Source organism: Diadema antillarum, unplaced genomic scaffold (assembly GCF_040938485.1).
Source record: "Diadema antillarum isolate AM-2024a unplaced genomic scaffold, OU_Dant_1.0 scf00000163, whole genome shotgun sequence".
Classification (NCBI taxonomy): domain Eukaryota; kingdom Metazoa; phylum Echinodermata; class Echinoidea; order Diadematoida; family Diadematidae; genus Diadema; species Diadema antillarum.
Genome location: NW_027271052.1, coordinates 2,679,870 through 2,693,672, shown reverse-complemented (window position 1 = coordinate 2,693,672; position 13,803 = coordinate 2,679,870). Strand labels below are relative to the sequence as shown.

At 37.1% G+C, this 13,803-nt stretch overlaps 1 protein-coding gene across 1 annotated transcript in view; it reads right to left on the bottom strand.

Annotated features, from left to right (window-relative positions):
• The window catches only part of LOC139722359 (uncharacterized), a 184,011-nt gene that overhangs the window by 147,583 nt on the left and 22,625 nt on the right, over positions 1 to 13,803 (bottom strand). The window contains exon 3 of the mRNA XM_071633668.1: positions 4,139 to 4,655. Coding sequence (XP_071489769.1) covers positions 4,139 to 4,655 — 517 coding nt within the window. The remainder of the gene's footprint in view (positions 1 to 4,138; positions 4,656 to 13,803) is intronic.

Genomic DNA, 13,803 nt, shown 5'->3' with positions numbered 1-13,803 from the left:
CCAAACAGCAGGTTTGTTTGTTTGTTTGTTTGTTTTTTGCCATGTTTTCATATTGTTATGCTTCATTATTGGTAAAATGAAGAGCAAATGCAGAAACTGCATGTCAGGTTTGGTCATTTGTAGTTGGTTCCATAGCAAATCACACCTGCTAATGTTATACTGCAGTTGTTGTTGTTTTTTCCTTGATCAGAAAATGTGGAGTGTTTCATAGAGATTAAGATGACATCTACATTGTAGTGTTGATATCATCTCCTACACGTTCATAACAAGACACACAAATTAATGCTGACAAATTACATAAAGGCTCTATTTGTCACAAACAATAGCTACATGATACACCGATGTATAGTCTATCTGCAGACTGAGGAAAAGGCTAAAAATAAATCACTTCCCGCTGTCCCAGCTAAGCAAGTCATCTAAACTGACCTAAAGAAATAAACCACGGCCAAATCCTGGACAGTCTTCCCACTGGAGGCTGTGATAAATATACTTCACATGATCTCTGCTCGCTGGCTTTGTTTGAGGTTTCATGAGACGTATTACAGTCGGTAAAAATGAGACTTTTCATGCTCCATTGAAACCAGAATAACATACTTCACTCCTCACTATATACTCTATCTGCAGTCATCTTTGCTCCAGACAGCCTCCAAGCTGGGCCTGCCAAAAGATAACCATTTCTCTGAATTGTCTACAAAATATTAACCTTATTTGGCATTTTATATATGTCAACATAATTGCATGTATGTTCAGTTTCTCAATGAAGGTTAACTAGCATGAGATAAAGAATTCTAATATACAAGTTAATAGTACAAGGTACATTGTAGGACATACTTGCTTCCATGATAATACTTGGCAAATGGCTTGTGCTACAAATAAAGTGTAAAAAATCTCATCATATTCCCTTTGTCTTGGAAGTCCAGGAACTCTGTCTTCACCCATTCACATGTTTGTAATAATCTATGATGGTTTGTGCAGATAGGCTAGTTTCTTTGATTAAATTTTCCCAGCAATGACTTTGGTTGTTCATAGCAAGCAGACATACATGTATTATTGGTTTCCAGCACTTACATATTAACAAACTCTGCCTAATCTGTGTGTAATAGGATAACTTTGGTGTGGATAATATTTCTACTTCAAAAGCTTCTCAGTGATTTCACTCATTTTCACTGTTTGTTTCCCCCTTTTATGGAATGTACATTTATAGGTGTACACACACAAATTTCTTGCACAGCCTGCACTTGTATTTTCACTGTGTATCACTAACAACCATACCATAATTGGTATAATATAAGAAAATTGGGCCCCAGTGGTTTCAGGTTGTGCAAGTCTTGGCCCACACAGTGCGTGTATCACAACCTATGGTGTGAATCAAAATTCATTACCTTACCCGTGCTGTCAAACTCATCTCAGTGAAGGATGAAGAGTATACCAGTTGGCCTATTTCGGCTTCATATGACTTCATTTCAGTAATCATATCACCAAACTCTTCAGCGTATAGCCCATCACAATAAGGCACACAGCAGCTACATATCACCTTTCCAGAGCCACCACAAAGCAGCACATGTTTGATTAAATGTAGTTAGGATTTGACATTTCCAAGTTCAGTTGATGTAAAAAGAGCACATTTTCAATTTACAACACATGGTACATTCTGCAAAGATTACAAGATATTACAAAATGAAATGAAATAAATTACAAATATGTTACAGTGAAAATTCTTGACACAATTTAGCTAGATTTTTTAAAGCCAGATTTCAACGTGAGATACCACATGAATTCACATTTCAGAATTAATATTCAATGGGTTTAGGCAACGTAATCAAAAGTAAACCCATTTTAGTAATTGAATCTATCTAGAGTATCAGGATTAAGTCACAGGGGTACACTATTGATGCTTGCTTCTTCATCGAAGCATTTCCTGATTAGAAAAGATCAAATAACAACAGTCCTAAAATTCTATTGAACACAGTGTTCAATAGAATTTTACTGCTGTTGTTTTCTTTTCTAATCGATGTCAGGCCATTCAATTGAAAAACAAATTTTCAATGATCATCTATATATGACCTTCATATGTTACTGCACAAATTTCTGTTCAGCATTGCATACGTTCCAGCTAAAAATTTTCATTTTGGTGAAAATTCTAATAGAATGTATATTTGAAGCAATTAGGGCAAAGTCATCTCTCATTAAAAGATTAAGATTATATTGTATGGGGGGGGGGGGGTGATACGCATTGGAAAAATGAAATTACCAGACAGTCCTGAAAAGTACCTTTTTACTGTAGAAATATCCAGATGCAAAATAGGATTTGGTATCATTCATACATTCCTACAATTTGTATGTGTTAATGTATGTTAAAAAAAAACATAATATTACGATTAAAATGAAATCTAAATGAAATAGAAAAATCATGGAGCTGTAATGACTCAGAATTAATGACTTTTAAGTTTTATGGGAGCGGGGGTGGAGGTGGGGGCAGGGACGCAGTTCTTGACTCATTAACAAGAGGAAAATGAGTTTTGTAAAATTTTTGTCACTCGGGCCATTCAAATCCCTGTCAGGCAATAGCATCATCATCTCGTATAAAACATGTGATTTGACTATATCGATGCTGGATAAAAACATTCAAACATTAAAACCACATGTATGTTACTTTCTTATCTTTTGTTAGTTTGTTTTAATAGTTCTGTTTGATTTGACTCTTTTAAGGTCAACTGTAACATTGAGTAGTGTTTCCTTTAAACTCCCCTTTTGGAGTTGACTGAAACTAATGCAATGATTATGTAATGCTTGCTACAATTGCTGATTAGATTTAGTATAACTCTACAGTTAAAAATGACACCAGAGTGACCCACATCTACTGACTAATGTGTACAAATTCAGGCCATTTTTTTTTTCAGGAACACAAATCTGTGACAGAGATTATAATCATCTATTTATTAGCTCACCTACAAGGAAATGAGTAAAGCTGGGGCCTCCAGTCTAGTTCAAGGTTTACAGGCACATCTTATTTAATGATGTCAATTATTTAAACTAGGTTAATCACGATATCTCTTGACGTCAAAACAAATCATGACAACCGGGCTGATACCATCTTTCCAGCATGTTGCTCGTGACTAAAATTATTCATCGATATACACTAGCTGATATGAAAACAGGAATTATGACATATTTTTTACCTTCCTTTTTTTTTCTTTTGGTCGTGATCATGCCTCACGTACCATGAACGTAGGAATAATTGCTTCATTTTCATATGCACAAGCATACATTGAGAAAAGATTTTATTTTGTAGGTCAAGCTATTGCAACTTAGGTGTGTGTTTATAAATCATACATATATAAGTGATCTACAAAAGACACTGTCAAAGCACTATAAACCACAGAGATAAATTAATGATAGAATGGCCATGAGTCATACTGCAAAGTTTCGGGATGGAAGGAAGATATAAACAAATATGTGGAGAAACCCGACACCAAGAACAGATCTGTTTGAAATACTTACAGGATAAATCAAATGCAATATCAAGATACAAAGACATAAAGACAGCAATAGTCCCTTACACTGTAGGTATGACAATGAAAACACTGGGTGAACAGGTGAAGACAAAGTAAGTATCCAGCCTGTAAATTGTCTTGGAAAGCCTCTATATACATTATGTAATCACAAGATTATTCTATATTTTCCTCTTAATAAGACATGACAGGAAACATGTCTGAAATGAAGACATAAAAAGTACAGGATGAAACAAACTTATAAAGTGCCTAAAAAGATATTGTTCAACAACAAATATCATATATTCATGTATAATGTAGGCACCTCGCAAACTAATATGTCAATGCTAATTCTGTTTTACTCACACTACAATGTAGTTCAAACGATTAGGGGACACACTGCATCATCCTTTATTTACAATGAATTAATAGATACATTCTTTCGAAATGCTAATCTACTGACAGATTATAAATAACCTCAATGCACACAGATAGAAAATTCTATAACATTGACACTCATCAATATTCAAGAAATAGCATATCAAGGACCAGAAAGCTGGACATTTGAAATCAGCTTGTGAGCTTTTAAGATGGAAATAAAGCTCATTAAGCAGAATTTACAGTCACAAATATGCCACAATAATTACCTTTTTCTTGACTTCTGGCAGCATTTTGGACAATATTGAATCACTCCTGGCAAGAGTCACTGGGGTGGAGTTTTCATTTGTTCTTACTAGTTTGGAAGCAGGCACATCCTCTCCTAGTTCCCCCCTAGTGTCCAGATGAGGAGGGGGCGGGGCTCTCCTCTTGACAGAACCACTTTTGGATCGCCTGATTTCTCGGCTACCTTCCTTGAAGCCACGCTCCTCCTCCGTCAAGGAGGAGGCTGCAATCATGCTGACAGCCCCGTTACGGTTTGACACGGCAGCCGGGCTCGGCTTCCTCATGATGCCTGCCTCAGCTGTAGATGCTGCTGAGTCCGGCGTTACCATGGAAGTACTTGTAAGTAGAGGTGATGAAGATGATGATGGTGTTCCTACTGGAAGAGGTTGAACACCAAGATTCTTAGGTTTGCGAGGAGGAGGTGGGGCTTTCCTTTTTGTCTTCCTCAGGACACTAATGCACAGAGTGGATCTGGACCTCAAGGCGCCATCCAGGAGGGCTCTGTGAAGACAAGGAAGAAAATTTTACTCCATTTCTGCTCCAACACTGTTTCCTGATGACATCTATTGCAGCAATACGTAAATTGAGTATGGACTTGTGACCCAAAAGTGCACGCTGAACAAATTAAACATGATACATATACAGGAAGTGTATATGGTAGTAAGTTTTCCTGATTGAGAAAACATAGCACCATATTCTCCTTTTATACTGAAAACCAACAAGCTTTACACACACCTTTGTGGTTCTAGGCATGTAGAGTGGAAATCATTGCACCAACTACAACTGTAGCACCATCTCTCATACGACATTTGACACTATTTGCTATCAGACATCACCTATTGTGTATCACCAGAATACACACCATAAAAACTCTGTGCCAATCACTTTAGATCAGCTCTGAGTAATCAGACTGACCAGCAGTAAAACACACAGGCAAGCATTGATCTACTAAGAACAAAACTGGATCCACAAGTTGGTAAGTAGCGAATGAAATCACAGCGGACTAATCTTTGGAGGGCCTTCAGAGGTTATGTGTAAACAACAAAGTTCAAGTGCATGTTGGTAGACTGCTCAACAGGTGTCATAGCAATTTTCAGTTTGCTGCTTATGAAACGTTCTTGGCAGTGACAGCTTGTAGCAGACCTTTGCCTGCGGGAGCATTGTTGAATTTTCAATGCTAAGACTGGAGTTCAAAACAACTCCACAAGCCTCAAGCCTGCCTCAGATCTGAGTAGAAGATCCCTGGATACCATAGCTCTAGATACCAGGAAGCTGTGAGAAAGAACTCAACTGTCTGGAGGCATTATGTAAGTGTGCAGTGAAAGTGAACATGGAGTGAAAAGTTCAATTCCATCTGACACAGGAAGATTTTACTTCCATCCTGATGCTGTTTAAAATACATCAAAAGCTCTGGCTCTTAACCCCCTGATGCTGTTTAAAATACATCAAAAGCTCTGGCTCTTAACCCGTTGAGGACGAGCTGATTTTGCTACAACACGCATTTCTAATAGACACTTACCCGAGTATACTCAAGACTTTAAACACACCAGTGCATTCTAGTAATGCACTTGAACTTAATAGGGATAACCAAAAAAAAAAAAAAAAAGTGATGTCCACTCTTAACTTCTCTTTCTCTTCCAAACTAATCTCCTCCAGACATGACATCACTGGTGTTTGAGAAAATATAATAATCTGATAAAACTATAATTGTTCAGCAATATAACAAGCTTTCGCTGTTCTTCAAAGGCAGTACACAAGTTAGGTAAACTTCAATATGAAAAGACACAATGTACATAATGCAACATATTGCTGTCATTTTATCAGTAGGCCTATACCAAAGAATTCAGTGTGATATGTTAGCACCCAATGCAGGGTTTTAAAAATATAGTTTAGAATTACTGGCAAAATAAAGTCTTTATTAACCATCATGTCCCTTTGCCCTAACTAACTTACATCAAATGGATTAAGAAGACAGGCAAAGAAAAAAAACTGTTAGACGAAATCAAGAGACACTTACTACTTGTATTTTATCCAAACCTCTTAGAAGTTGATCATTACATGACAATGACACGATGAGTTAAATAAAGGCAAACTCATTTTGTGGTTCCTTTGACCAATTCATATAGCAAGAATCATTGCTCATCTCAACATACAAATCCTATTTTGGACAATTAACAGGTAAATATTTGTTTTGAAGCAGGGGTTGAGAGTTTCATAGAATGTGAGGATTGCCAAACATGCCGGATATGATGCACAAAAAACCTGATTCTACTACTAGAGTTCTGATGAAATAACAACATTAACATCGTTTGCTGTCACTCTAGCATATGGCAAACTAATAATCAGGGCAATCGGAAACATTACTGGCAAATTGTTACCCCCCCCCCCCCCCCCACCAGGAAAAAAGGTCATACCCATCAAGGGAAATCTGCATTATGTTGACACTCATACAATGTAAGTGTCATAAACATTCCTACATCATCCAGTGGTTGCAAATATATAAAGTCGGGTATACAACTCAGCACCACGCAGGTCATGGAGGGGTAAATTAGTCCTGCTTTCTTCTAGCTATGTCATCTAGAGCTGTGACTCAGCAAACCACAGGGTTTACCCCTCCACAGCAGTTCTTGGCATTCAAATCTACTATTCTGCTGTTCAGTACATGTATGAACACACCTGCACAAGAAAAAAACTTGGCACCTTTAATCAAGTGGGGAGCAAAAAAAAATAAATAAATAAATGAAAAATAAATAAAATAAAAAAATCAACAACATAATTATAGCATGACAAGGCAAAATATTACTCAGTAATTCCAATCAAACAGAAATATTAAGTAATGCAAATTAGATTCAATAAGTACTGCTGGCTGTCTGGGTTTGGGTTTTTCAAACCGCTGACACATCACACACTAAAAATAACAGCATTTAAAGAGAAAGTATAAATGAAGACTTACAGCTCGGTACACATGAATTTAAACAGAGCTGGAAGTGTTTTCCCCCTATCATTTTGCTTCATAGCATTTTTAATGGGGGGGGGGGGGGGGAAATGATTGGCTTCTAGCTACCACCCTGGGTTTTATAGTATATGATTTCACTGATGTGTGATGTGACTCAATGCATGAGATAACTGCTGTATGATTCACTTGAGTATGGTATGATTGGTGTATGTAATGACTGCTGTGCAGTGTGGTTGTTGTATGTCATGATTGGTGTGTATAATGACTGCTATGTATGATTTGTTACAAATATGTATGCATACCACACTATCTTTCCCAGTTTTGTTATAGATGCACAATCAAAACCACATTTTCCCATAAAACATTCTGTATAGCTATACATCACCACTCTGTAGACAACTTATTGTGTGTCATTTCACACTGTAAAATACTGTCATCATCATAAAAGATACGATCATTTAGGTTTTTGTTGCAATATTGTAACACTGAAATGGCCTCGTAAATTAAACGGAGGCAGTTTTTGGAGCAATTTGGACTCCGAAATTTGCAACAGGGCCAACATCATGTTTCAGTTTAACATTACCAGATTATCACAGTGTACATGTATGCCAGCTAATGGCCAAAAGCCTTAGTTTTCATACCATTATTTCAATTTAAGTGAGTGATTTGCACTGTAACTACTAAAGTTAATTATCTATCAATACTTTCAACTCTGTGAAGGTCACACAGCCCTCTCCTGTCCATAAATGCCGCAACCAAAATGTGTCAGGATTTTGTGTGTGTATAGATTCTTCGTCATTTATAACACTTACAATGTATTACATCTCGCAGGCCTCTACGATATCCTATACGTTCTTATTGCATTCACACCAAATTTAACAAATTTACATTAATTTTACTGTATCAATGTTCCATAATAGTCGACTTTTTGTAAAGTCAGTTTTTCTTACAGCCAGTACCTGTTTACTCTCAAGTTGTCCTAGCAAGCAACTATACATGATGCAAAGACAGCCTGTATTTTAAAACTTAACCTCCCCCCCCCTCCCCATAATGCATACTTGCTAACATTTTCATTTGAAAAAGCGGTAGAATCTAGGCTGCCTACACGAGCAGCGCTAGCTTGAATGCTAATGAAATCTCTCAAAAGCAGTAGTCTACCACCATATGCTGGAGAGTTGGCAAGTATGACACTGTCTAGCCAACCCACATGTGATAGGTTGGGTTAATCCAAAAAAAAAAAAATCTAATGCATAATATGATTCAACACATGGTAACCTAGGGGACTATCACCATGGGTTACAGCATTGTGTTGGGCCATCTCATGTTCTTAAGAGTTACAGTTTACATACATAGTGGCCAAATTTTAGCAATCGGCAATCATGATCCCCATGCCAATTCAGCACTGTTATGACATGTTTAACATAATTACAATAATGATACTAAAATACTTTTTAAAAATCATTGAGGTGATAGTCAGGTAAAAGTTGGGCCAGCTTTTTCCATTTGTGCAAGAAGTGGTACCAGTAGATAATTTCTGATCATTTCCTATGATATCATAGAATGACCGGAAAAAAAAAAAGCTCTAAAAAAAGAATCTTCTGGACAGAGTCCTAAGACAACCTAGAATGCAACATACCAGTTTACTACCACTAAAGAAGACTCTCACAAGTATAGCTCCTATACAGCTGGCAACTGTGGAATATGATTTATGAGAATATCAACAAGAAAAAAGAATGTCATATTTTAGGCCATGCAACTGTTCTATTACTCATGCCATTCATGATTGGTAATGGATTAGAGACTATCAATTATCCTCCTGGTAAAGTGTTAAGGATACCTCACATTGTTAGACATAAACAGACATCATTTTAAAAGAGCTCAGTTAAAAGTCATGAAGTTAGGCTGATAGAAGCTTGTAAAATCTGGTAAGCAGACATACATGTAGCTGTGAGACTGGCTCATTTAAACTCAATGCAAAAAACAACAACAACAACAACTTCTAATAAGAAGCTGACAAATTGCACTTTAAACAGTTGCAAAGCAGGTTAATCTGTTTGAAGGGTTGGAAAAGGTGAGATTAATTTCCTAGATAGATTGTAAAACATACAGTGTGTAAGACGTTACTTGTTACAGTAAGATGGCAGATAGTACATGACGTTTACATACTTCTCATTTTTGTATCAAAATTGCATAATTTATTCTTCACCCTCCTCCTCCAAACATGATACACATAGAGAGAAAGAAAAGAAAATACCTGCTTGTATGTATTTCAAATCAGAAAAAGTCTAATGACAAGGTGTGAAGTGAAGTGTTCATACTTGCACAGAATTACAAACTTCTCGTCACAAAATCGAAGCTGTACCATACATCACAATCACATGATTTCTTGACATCATCTAAATTGAATCCTACAGAGTGACATATGTCACCTTAAACCTACATAGGCAAGAATAGTCTGATGATAAAATCCACAGGATAACAGTCACGAAATACATTCACTTCAGGGCTTGACTTTCTCTACTGTCCTGATTTATTGATTATGTACTTTAATAACTTTGTAAGAATCTTCCTGATTTAACCTACATTGCAATATGATAAATTTGTAGCATTGGCATGATAGATGTTAAAAGAGTAATCACAACATTTTTAAACTTTGTAGGACTGGTTTGCACAAATTTTGTTTCCTGTGTACAGTAAACTAGTATGGGAGATTGAACATTGACAAGACCTCTGACAATACTGACATCTTACAATCTAAAGATGACCACAGTCTTTGCCATCAGAAGTGAAAGGGAATTGAAGCCCAAATACTATATAGGTGTTCAATGAGTGAATGCAGCAATTTGAAGAGAACAGATCAGTGAAGTTTGAGAAAAATTGGATAATCCGTTCAATGGTTATGTATTTTTGAAAGTACAGACACACTGAATGAGAATACTATTAAGGGCTTTGTACACTTGTAAATTTTTGCTTAGCCCCGGACCAACGGTGGGGCTAAGGGGGGGCCTTAGCCCCACCGTTGGTACGGGACTATCCTTAGCCCACTTTCTGTTTACACTCGTTTTTGCCAAAGTGGGCTAGCCCCACCGATAGTACGGTACTATCTGGCCCTGCAAAATAGCAGGGGTTAGCACCGCAATTGCGGTGCCAAGCAAGTGAGTGTAAACAGAACGAAAAAATAATCCTGGGCTAAGCGACGGAGACAAAGTCCGACCCTCACTGACCAATCAGAAACGAGGTAATCAAGTGCTGCCGGTGCGTGCGTGTACGTGTACAGTACACAGCGTAATTATGAATATTCATGTGGTTTGGAAAGTCCGGGGCTAAGAAATACGAGTGTAAAAAAGTCAGTTTTCTCCTTAGCCCCGGACAAGAGAAAGTACGGGACTAATTGGCGAGTGTAAAAAGCTGAAAAAATTGGTACGGGACTAACGATAGTCCTGGGTCAGAGAAAGTCCGGGGTTAAGAAACACAAGTGTAAAAAGCCCTTTACAGTTTGACAACACACATGGAAAACGATATAAAGAAAATAAAAAGAGGAATTTTCAACTGTTTGATAAGTATACATTCCTTTGACTGGTTACTGACATATGTGTTCAAATTAATACTGTATGAGTTCCCCTACTTTCTGAAAGAGGTCCATATAAAGTCAAGTGTTCTTTCATTATGCTAGAAAAGTGAAATTATGTTGAATTTTCTTATATTTTCTTTACATCACTGTCCACACGTAATGTCACAAAGTGTTGTAGTCTTCTCGTCTAGTGATGGCTGCACCAAAGCTTTACAAAATAAAAAAATCCAAACTGTTATATCCCTTGTCCGATTTTCCTCAAACTTCCATCGATTGTTCTACTAATGTTGCTGCATTCATGCAATCCACATATATTTATTTGGAATTTATTCTCCTTCAAGTAAACTGTCTGCGTATCACAGGGGCCTGAGCTTATCTATTTGACTATTGCCAGTATTGGCCATCTTTGCCCTACGAACAGTAAGCCAGACATGTCACGGCGGAGCCCAGACATCTACAACCATCTTGAGTGACAGATGAAGAGGGGGCAGAGTGAACAGGGATAATGTAGGACAGTGAGTGATAGATAGAACAAGGGAGGGGGGGGGGGGGATGGGGGAGCAGAGGGAGGGAGAGTAAAGGTCAGTGTCCCCCTGCCATGGAGAAGACAAATAGAAGACTCAAGGCACAAGTGTATGAACAGTTAGCTATAAACAGAAAAAGACCAAAACAACCATAAGATAGATAAATATTTTGCAACTAGAGCAATGTGACTTTCCCTCCTATTCAAAGTTGTTGTTTTTTTTATTTATGTCTTTAATTGATTTTCATAACAGTTGCATAACACAAATAAATACCTCCTATTCAGAGTTGACTAGGATGCCGCCACTTCTCATGCACACATTATAGTCATATGCGGCCCTTCATTACATTTAGATGAAGTTCATTGATCTTGACCTCTAAAGATTGCCTGTATTGCGAATAGAAGACCAGTCAACTGAGAACTAAAGCCACTGAAACAAGTTCCACATTCCTTTCAAAGTATTGAACTATGAATATTGTATGCACAGAGAATGCGGTACTCAGTCAGACTACATCTCCCATCTAATTCATCTTATTCTTCTGAAGAAAACTTATTTTCCATGTTATAATGATATGTGTAAACTCATCTCAATATGATTGAAGCAGCTTAGTCATTTTCCCTAGTCAAAAATGATGAAGTGTAAATACTGGCTTGGTGTTTGATGATTTGCAGCTCTAAACCATACTGGCTGCTATTTTCGAGGACAAGCATGACATTACAAGACTGAGGTAAGAGTCAGAGGTTTGTCTGTTGTCATGGAGACCGTTTGGGAGGAAGGACCCTGGTGTGTTTGTTTGAACCATGGTCTAGCAGACAACACCCTGACTGCCTGTCAGTGTCATGAGAGCTCACCATGAAGGGGATGTCCTTGAAAAAAATGACACCATCTCCACTCACCTAATAGCTTTTGGCAATAATCCAAAAAGGACTGCTTTTTTTTTTTTCCTTTCTCAGTGCCACCCATTTTTAAATATGTAAGTGAATGAATTAATAATCATCAACACTTGTGTACGATCATATGAATTCCCCCGTTCCTTCTTTCACATCAAGTTTACACCAAGAAACTATCATGGTGAATGATTTCTACTTGTATTTAAGTAAAATTTGTTATTAACATATTGTACATGACATTGTAATGAATACACAGACAAAAAAAAAAATACCTTTTGACTGTCTTTTCCATAGCCCTCTAAATCAATTGATACTTTACATTTAAAGCTGTGTATCAGTGCATAAATCTTGTTTCAAATGAGTCTGTTTGAGTCTAGAATAATGCACAAGTCACATCCAATGAATAACATTGTGGATAAAAAGACAAAAAGAAAAGAGAAAATGGTGACAATGGAAGCTTAGACTCAGGGTATACTATAGGCCTATACCTTCTCTCACCAAGTCATTGAATGAAATCACGTACCATGCCAACCTATTTCCTTAAACTTGAGCTTTTCTCTGTCACATTTTTAAAAGTAAAATCATTCTGAGTCTTGTCACTTGGAAGAATTTGTCTTTGTCTTTTTCTTTCAAGTAATAACAGCTGAAAAGTGGTAGACATTACATTAACTCTACTGTGTTAAGCATTAGAGATCTTCAGACTCTAATTTGTAAAACTAATGTTTATCTTACTAATGGCCAATGTTGAAGGGGCAGGCTGGTGGACTACCCACTCCATGCATTGTTTGCCTGCAAGGTATGTGACTAAGCACAACAGCAGGCACTCACAGCTGCCAGAAAAGATAGATTTGTGATTTGAAATCCAATTAGTTTCATGTTTCATCACGGTTTGAAGCAGGTTTAGTCAATCAATTTGTAAGGTCAATACACTAGTTTGCAAGTATCATGTGTCACAATGTGTTTCACCGCACCCCACCCCACCCTAATCCCTCTCCTCTCTGAATGTTCCTACCTCAGGCCTGGATGAACAGATTTGAGAGAGATTACAGATATCCGGTGGGACGAAGGATGCTAAGAAACAATGTACAGTGTAAAATTGACCATCACTGCTTTCATGCCAAAAAACACTGTGTTTTAGATTCAACTATTAAGCAATGTATAATGTACATGACAGTATACAGAACAAATTCTCCACACACAATCAAGTTGAATAATTCTAAAAGGAGAGCAAAGCTTTCAAAATCTAGTAGCATGCATTCACACAATATTATCTTGCCTGCACTTTCAGATATTTACCACAAGTTTGAACCATTTTCCCCTTCTCATTAACAAGAACTTGTTGTGCCATTTTCCATAATTCCACATATTTTAGGACACAACTTCTTGCACAATTTCATGAAAAGTACAAGGTACATTATATGCATTCAAGAATAAATGTACACTGTATGTATCGCATGTTCAAACTTAGGTTTAGGGAAGTACTATGATATGAATCTAATGGTTGTGAAAATAAAAACTGAAGTTGTTACTTTTACTAAGATCTACAGTATCTTTCAGAGCCATCAAGGTATTGTCCATTCATTCTCATAGTTTTTTAATGTTTACATGTAGCCTAAGTGCTAAGGTAAAGGAGTAATACAAGTTAAATACAAAACTAGAATCAAGGCCAGGCATTGACTGCTGCAGTACATGTAGGCTGTGAGGTGAA